This window comes from Helianthus annuus, chromosome 8 (genome assembly GCF_002127325.2).
Source record: "Helianthus annuus cultivar XRQ/B chromosome 8, HanXRQr2.0-SUNRISE, whole genome shotgun sequence".
NCBI classification, from domain to species: Eukaryota; Viridiplantae; Streptophyta; class Magnoliopsida; order Asterales; family Asteraceae; genus Helianthus; species Helianthus annuus.
In genome coordinates this window covers 3,471,177-3,479,421 of record NC_035440.2, presented here as the reverse complement: position 1 = coordinate 3,479,421, position 8,245 = coordinate 3,471,177, and the positions used below count along the sequence as shown (strand labels likewise).

The 8,245-nt window shown below is 35.7% G+C and overlaps 2 protein-coding genes across 3 annotated transcripts; both read left to right on the top strand.

Moving 5' to 3' along the window:
- LOC110871791 lies at positions 1-2,183 on the top strand. Of its 2 annotated transcripts, XM_022120521.2 has the most exons (3): positions 1-899; positions 1,001-1,393; positions 1,631-2,183. In XM_022120521.2, exons 1-3 carry the CDS (start codon positions 119-121, stop codon positions 2,059-2,061), a joined length of 1,605 nt encoding a protein of 534 aa, XP_021976213.1. In that variant the 5' UTR covers positions 1-118; the 3' UTR covers positions 2,062-2,183. The 2 variants fall into 2 exon arrangements, with proteins under 2 accessions (XP_021976213.1, XP_021976212.1); XM_022120520.2 differs by having other exon boundaries at positions 1,001-2,172.
- A 1,373-nt stretch (positions 2,184-3,556) lies between these two features.
- On the top strand, positions 3,557-5,501 carry LOC110869426 (protein LAZY 1). The gene is made up of 3 exons (XM_022118680.2): positions 3,557-3,937; positions 4,507-4,759; positions 5,287-5,501. The coding sequence occupies exons 1-3, from the start codon at positions 3,557-3,559 to the stop codon at positions 5,304-5,306; spliced, it is 654 nt and encodes a 217-aa protein (XP_021974372.1). The 3' UTR covers positions 5,307-5,501.
- The last annotated feature ends 2,744 nt before the right edge of the window (positions 5,502-8,245 follow it).

The window sequence follows — 8,245 nt, the reverse complement described above, 5'->3', positions numbered from 1 at the left end:
CAACACATCTTCATTTGCTCTATCTTCCCAATTCTCTTTTCATTTCATTTCTTGTTTACTTTTGTGTCTGTTTCTTCTCATACTATTTTTTACTAGAAAAAGAAACAAAAAACTTAAGATGTTTGAGCACGAACATCCCTTAAATCTTACAGATTTGTGGTCGGAACAACTGCAACGTAAAGAAGATTATGAAGAAGACGAGGAGAACGAGGATGAAGTAGATGCAAAACAAGACTTCCGATGTTTTTGTTCCCGGTGTTATGAAGAAATCAACTGGTTCCATAGGTATTACTACTCTTGTTCTACATGTAGTGATTATTCTGTACATAAATTTTGTGCAGAGCTTCCCGAAAGATTGGAAGACATTTGTGAGGTTGGTCATACTCTTGGCTTCTACCTATTTAACAACGATTGGTGGTGTGATATTTGTCGTCGATTTAGTAAGCCTAGAGAGCTACTTTACCGTTGTAATCTTTGTGCTTTTAATGTTGATGCAAATTGTGCTAAAAAAAGGCTACAAAACAATATCATCTATCATCCTAGCCACAAACACCCACTAGTTCGCATCCCTAGACAATTTTTAGGTGAGTGTGATGCATGCGGGAAAGAGCATAAAGGGCTCTTTTATCATTGTCCCACGTGTGCTAGTTCTCAATTCATTCATAGTGATTGTGCTTTTCTACCGAAAAAATTGCAAATCCAACATATGACAAATGATATCTTCTCCCATATTCATCCTCTCACCCTTGCTTATTCCTTTCCAAAAACGGATATAGAATCCAAAAGATACCCACGGTGTAGGGTATGCCATCTCGGGTTTTCTTCTAGTTCACATCTTTGGCTGTATAAATGCGAGAAATGCAGATACTATACCCATCTAGATTGCGCAACATCTCCAGGTAGACCTACCACCCTACCTAATATATATGTTTATAGTTATTTCTAAATATGTTATTGGTTCTATGTTTATCTAATATTTCAATGTTGTTGTTTTCACCAGCTACAGACAAAATGATTAAAAACTATGACGATGTTGAACACCCTGATCTTCTTCATCTTCCATTTCCTGATCCATCTTATAGCATACTAAAACACTTGTTTTTCAAGGAAAGTGGATCAGAAACACATGAAGTTAGTCATCAACACCCACTCATTCTGGAAGATAGCCCCACCTCTTCAAGAATATCCTACCATGACCCAACAAAGAGGATTGAAACTTTGTGCAATGGATGTTTAAGGCCAATTACGAGTAGGCCAGTTTACGTGTGTTCTAATGAGGAGGGGGAGCATTGCAACTTTGTGCTCCACGAGTGGTGCTCCCGACTGCCTATTGAACTAAAAGACCACCCTCATCACCCACAACACCCCCTGATTCTCCATTCAAAAATCATTGGTAAGTTTTTCGGGGTCTTCATTTGTGATCTTTGCTGGTTACCTTGCAATGGATTTGCTTATTGTTGTGTCGAATGCGATTACTACATCGATGTTAATTGTGCATTTGTACCTAAAGAAATCACTCACAAATCTCACCCGAATCACCTCCTTACATTAAATAGTAGTCGTCGTTCATTCATTTGCCATACTTGTGATGACTTTGGAATACACTTGACGAGGGCTTTGTTGATACCAGAGACAACTACACACAAGTGTGACAAGCATCCTATGAAGCTAAGTTACTTTCCCAGTGAGAACCATATGGGTGACTATTTTTGTGAAATTTGTGAGGAGGAGTTTGATCCCAAGTATACATTCTATCATTGTCGTGAGTGTATGCAGTCTATGCATACAGCTTGTGCTCCGTCAATACTTCGGTATGAAACATATGACAAATATGCTGGATATGGAGACGTTCATCGCTATGTAAATGTGAAATTTGGGGGCACATATAACAATACTGAAGCGCATCCACACCCTCTTTCATTCGATCAAGGAGTTGAAAGCGATGGTCAATGTGGCAAGTGTGGTCGCAGTCTCCATTACGAGATGATCTTTAAGTGTTTAACTTGTGAGTTTGTAATTTGCTACGATTGTATGAAGCGTCTTTGTAAAGAAAAAAACTAAGCTATTTGTTTTCTCATCAAGTAATTAGGTGACCGACCACACACGTTGACGTTATAGTTGAAGCCTTTTCTGTTTAATCTTTTCTTCTTTTATATACAAAACGAATTGAAGTTAATACACGTGTTTGCTTTGTAATCCACATGTCTTTAGCAGCTTTGTATGCATTAGTTGTTTTTTGAATTGAAATGGCGTTTGTTGTGCGGATATAAGGAGATAATGTACGAGAATATTCGGGTATTTAACCGAGTATGATATTACTTATAGGAATAATTTAGGGCTACAAATGAACCAAACGTTTAATGAACCGTTGGTGAACCGTTCGACGGAAGGTTTGTTTACGTTCGTTCGTTTAATAAACCAGATAACATGAACAAAAAATTTCATTCGATTAGTTAAATGAACGAACACGACCAAAGGTCTCGTTCGTTCAATTGTGTTTGTGAACGTTCAGTAATGTGTTCGTGAACGTTCATTCATTTACGTTTGTTCATATTCACGTGTTTATGTTGGTCATTAAAGATTTTGTACATCATTATCGTTGTCGTTATCATACTCACCAATTCCAGTTTTAGCCAACTAATCTTTGCATGTTAAAAAAAAACAAGATTTTCAATTCAACCAACACTTCCAAATTCAGGGTTAAAAATAGATGGTATTTGAATTACTTTTACATATACATCTACATACTTGTATAAAACAGTTTACATATCATCAACACACAATATCCACTATCCTTTCCTTGGAAAGCTTTTGACAGATAAGTGGATCCAAACACCCCAAGAATCATATTAGCATGCATTATCCATGTAGTCTAGCAGTAATTCGCTAACCATACCTCTATCCGGAATCTTCCCAGCTGCACCATATATCGGCGCAAGTCCTCCGCTTATTGGCCCGGGATTCTTTGTCACCTAAAAAAATAACAAACAATTTATCGGCAAGGTGAAATATATATAGAAGCCGGTTCTTGTACAAAGTGATTTTTGTGTGTGATGGGTAGATGCTTCTGTTAAATTAAAGGTGGTTTCAGACGTGACGTTGTAATGGTTAGGACACACAATTGTAATCACACGGTTCGTCATGTGTCAGGCCAGGACAACTTGAACGAACCGTTACTAGTTTATACGTACGTTATAATTAATAGTGCATCAAACATCTTTACAAATAACATACCAATACTATATTCAAAACAAAGATGTTAAATCCTCAACGTTATGGTATACCTTTTTATAATAAAAAAATAATAAAGTATATATAACTTAGAGTTAACTTTCATTTTGCCCCATGTGATTTGGTTATTTTAACGGTTTTGCCCCAATAGTTTAAAAATAGTCATTTTCCTCCCTGATTTTTCAAACTTATCGTCATTTTGCTCCCCACCTCTAACTCCATCCAAAAAACCCATTAACTAGAAGGGTATTTTGGTAATTTTATAGATAAAAGCAAGGGCATGTAAGTCTTTTCACTTAAATAAACCTATAACTTGTTTATTTACATGTATATAAGTAATTTTTTTCGATCCCCCATCTTTCCAACCACTCTTTCTACCGGCCACCACCATCCACCACCACCCGAAGGAAAGGAGAATGCAGCGGTTGTTTGCCCGCTTCAAGATTATCTGTTTGGTTCGGTAATTGAACTGTCGGAAACAGTGACAGTTAAGAAAGAAAAGGAGCATAGAACATCACTTGGAGAGCTGTTTCAGAGAACTAAAACAGTTGAGGAAGTTACTACTGGAGGTAAAGTTAACAAAACTGAAAAGATAAAAGAGAAAGAAACTGAAAAGTCTGCTGTTTGTTTGATGAAGAAGATACTGAAAGGAAGAACACATTATTCTTCATCTAAGCACTCCTCAGCTGATAAAAAACCGCGAAAGGTATACGCGTATAATGTTTTCTTGACTTGCAAGTTACACCGATCTTTATAGGGTGTAAACGAGCCGAGCCGAGCTCTGCGCATTTAACTTACGAGAGCTTGAGCTGGAGCTCGGCTCGTGAGTAGTTTTTCAAGTTTGTGTTCGGCTTGTTTAATATTTATTAAGTAATTTATATACAAGTTTAATTATTTTTTAATATATTGATCATAACTTTTGTATATAACATAATATTTGTTAGTTATTTTGTATCATGATTTTATTTATAAAAATAATTGTTATATAAATATATATTTAAAAAATATAAAAATATTAGGCTTGTTTATTCTCGCAAGCGAGCTCGAGCTCGATAAGTGAAACTCGAGCCCAGGCTTGTTTATCAAGCAAACCTACTTTTAGGCTCAGACTCGGGCACGAGTTCGTTTAGGCTTGGCTCGAGCTCGTTTAAACTCGTCTCTATTTGAGTTTTTTAGCAAGCCAATTTCGAGTAGCTCACTAGCAGCTTGGCTCGTTTACAGTCCTAGATATATTTACTTAAGTATTCTAACATGTTATGTGGAACATACATGCAGATTTTGCAAATGTTTCATAGGAAAGTTCACCCTGAAGGAGTAGCTGTTGAACCCAAGTCTGAAAATCATTTGAAACATGCTACAGAGGGCAACTTTGTTCAGGAGTATAAAAACAAAAATCAAATGTTGTTTGAAGATGATAAACTATTTCCTAAAAAGGGTACAAACTGCACTAGCAGCCACATGCCCTCTGACTGTTGTATGAATGATTCAGATGGGAATAGAGAATGCTGGATTAATTCAGATGCTGATTGTAAGCATGCAAACATCCACCATCTATCATCTCATAAACACACACACACACACACACACACACACACACACATATATGTATATTTATAGAGGGGCATGCATTTCAGAACCATAGTTACTTTGAGAACTGTTAGAACCACCTAATGCACTTGTATCTTTTGCTTTAAGTGATATAGAATGTGGTTACATAACCTACTACCCCGTATCTCACTAAACTATCAATGCACTATATACACGTGTTTTATGCAGTTGTTGTGGTTCTTAACATAGAATTGGTTTTGAAAAGAACATGTCCATGTATGTATATATAGGGGCTCATTCATTACATAATCAAGTTTAAGTATAGAAGTGTAAAAACCGGGTTAATTATAACAGTTAAAGCAATAGGTACACGTGTTTATATGGTTCTCACAGTTTTCTATCTAAAAGTAGTTTTGTATTGAATGAACATCCATATGTTAATACTCCAACCAACAACAATGTTATATTTTCTTATTGTTCATGACACATGATTGCTATTTCATGCAGACCTGGTGCTGGAACTGTAGAAGGCAAAAGATAAAAAGAAAGTGGCATGAAAGGTTGTGATTGGTTGAATTTGGGCTGGAAGAAGCAAGATATGATAGTGTGAGTGTATGAGTTTTCCAGTTGGTAAGTGATATAATGACAAGTGTTTATGAGCATTGTATTGTTGAAGTTTGTGAAGTTGAAAAGAATAAAATGGAATATAGTTATCAAATGCATGAGCCATGCATAAAGATTAACTTATATTCCTTAAGATACACTAATTTGTGAAATATTTGATGTGGATTTAATGAAGTCTTTTACCGTCCATATAAATCATCATCGTAAATTCCACTAATAGCAAAGCTAAGATAGGGTTTAAGGTAAGACGTAGACAACCTTACCTCTACCCCGTAGGAATAGAGAGGCTACTTTCAGTGAGACCCCCGGCTCGATGGTAGTTTTGTATCAAGCCTTGGACATAAGGCACATGACACTCGGCAATAAAACAAAGGCCAATTAGTGTAGATACTCCCTTGTCTTTCGGCTATCAACGCCACCACATGATACATGATTAACCACCCCCTTCTTTTAACATTATTTTCACAAAATTAGTAAAATAACGTTAAAATTAGTGCACTTTCTCTTTTGCCCACCGGGCGCCCACACATATATACATTATATGCGCATACCGCAAGCAGGGCGTATTACCGTCCGTATAAATATATTCTTTAAAAAGCTTCAAAAGCAACCGTGAGTTGTGCTTTTACCTTGTACTCGCTCGTTGGGAGTGTATTGGTGGTCGACCCTAAGAATTCGTGTACCCTGTTCGAGCTCAAACATCAGTTGTTCACTTACCAGAAAGATAGATATTATGTGTATGAAAAACACATCAAGATGTTGTGGGTTTTAGGTTTACTTTTTTGGGTATTAATTTTTTGAGTTTGATTTGTGCCTGATCCTATAAATACTTATATATTAATTTTTATCTACATAAGTTATATTCTAGAAATTAAAGTTTTAACTCTTGAAAAACATAACGCATACTACTAGAAAAGTGGGTAGGAAAATGCGTAGAAAAATGTGTAGCAATTTCTGACAGCCCTTTTCTGTCAGAAATGGGTAGGAAAATGCGTAGAAAATGCGTAAAGAAACCAGTTTCCTACGAGTGGTTTAACTACATATGCATTTCGTCACAAATTCGTAGAAAATTAAATTTCGTGACAATTGTGTAGCAAAAATAAAAAATTAACTTCCGTTAAATGGGTAGGAAAATGCGTAGAAAATGTGTAGCAATTTGTGACAGCCCTTTTCTGTCAGAAATGGGTAGGAAAATGCATAGAAAATGCGTAAGAAACCAGTTTCCTACGAGTGGTTTTCCTACATACGCATTTCGTCACAAATTCGTAGAAAATCGCGAGTTGTGACGCATTTCCTACCGAAAATGGTGTCAGAAATTTTAATTTTTCTAGTTGTGAAATGTGTCCTTAGTCCTTAACGAAATTGGGTATCAGGCTCAATAAAGGTCTAAATCTAATGCCAATGGGCTAATAACCAATCTAAAGCATAAGAATAGTTTTGTAAGTGAGCCTATATTAGTGTTTGTATAGGTATACCATATAAAAATAGAATTTTTTACGTATACGCATCCAGTTTTTTCTAAAAATAGTGTGCCCTCCGAATTTAAGGAGTTTCTTTTATTAACTCGTAGGAATAGAGAGACTACTTCCAGTGAGACCCCCGGCTCGATGGTAGTTTTGTATCAAGCCTTGGACATAAGGCACATGACACTCGGCAATAAAACAAAGGCCGATTAGTGTATATACTCCCTTGTCTTTCGGCTATCAACGCCACCACATGATACATGATTAACCACCCCCTTCTTTTAACATTATTTTCACAAAATTAGTAAAATAACGTTAAAATTAGTGCACTTTCTCTTTTGCCCACCGGGTGCCCACGCATATATACATTATATGCGCATACCGCAAGCAGGGCGTATTACCGTCCGTATAAATATATTATTTAAAAAGCTTCAAAAGCAACTCTGAGTTGTGCTTTTACCTTGTACTCGCTCGTTGGGAGAGTATTGGTGGCCAGCCCTAAGAATTCGTGTACCCTGTTCGAGCTCCAAAAATGTGTCCTTAGTCCTTAACGAAATTGGGTATTAGGCTCAATAAAGGTCTAAATCTAATGCCAATGGGGTAATAACCAATCTAAAGCATAAGAATAGTTTTGTAAGTGAGCCTATGTTAGTGTTTGTATAGGTATACCATATAAAAATAGAAATTTTTACGTATACGCATCCGGTTTTTTCTAAAAACAGCGTGCCCTCCGAATTTAAGGAGTTTTTTTTTATTAACTCGATATTTGACACGAATATAATTGTATTTTGTCATGCTTAACTCATTTAATAAATGGTTTGTTATGTTGATCTGGTTAACAAGTTAATTTAAGGGTTATGTTTGGATTTCGCCTCACGACCCTCTAAAATAATATATATAAAAAATAACTAAAAGTTTATGTTTATGTAGTTTTTATGCAAATAAAATATAATATATATTTCGAATAATTGATTCTGGGAAATTCATAGATTCAAACTCAGTTCACGAACCGATTTGAATATTTGGAGCCCAGATTTGAACTCTTTCTTTAAATTTGTAGCCTTAGACACAATTTTTGCAAAACTCCACTCCACTACTTTGTAGCCTTAGACACAATTTTTGCACCATGAAGGGATGATTCATTATGTTAACTAATTACTCTTTTCTAGAATGACAAACACACACCGACGAAATCTAATAAATTACTTAAATAAGCAACTCGAAGACCATATTTGGCATTGAACAATATATACCATTGTAAATTAAATAAAAATATAATATAATAAAAATATAAAAAACTAGTTTGCATTTGTAAGTTAAGCATGGGTCATGCATGAAGCTTAACTTATAAAAAACTATGTTAGCAAGATGTGGATATT

What these genes read in the sequence shown, in the direction of transcription:
- LOC110871791 (XM_022120520.2), top strand. Translation starts at nt 119, where the DNA reads ATGTTTGAGCACGAACATCCCTTAAATCTTACAGATTTGTGGTCGGAA. An exon ending in AGATTGCGCAACATCTCCAG is followed by an intron (nt 900 to 1,000) that starts GTAGACCTACCA and finishes TGTTTTCACCAG; the next exon opens with CTACAGACAAAATGATTAAA.
- LOC110869426 (XM_022118680.2), top strand. Translation starts at nt 3,557, where the DNA reads ATGTATATAAGTAATTTTTTTCGATCCCCCATCTTTCCAACCACTCTT. An exon ending in CTGATAAAAAACCGCGAAAG is followed by an intron (nt 3,938 to 4,506) that starts GTATACGCGTAT and finishes ACATACATGCAG; the next exon opens with ATTTTGCAAATGTTTCATAG. An exon ending in GATTAATTCAGATGCTGATT is followed by an intron (nt 4,760 to 5,286) that starts GTAAGCATGCAA and finishes TATTTCATGCAG; the next exon opens with ACCTGGTGCTGGAACTGTAG.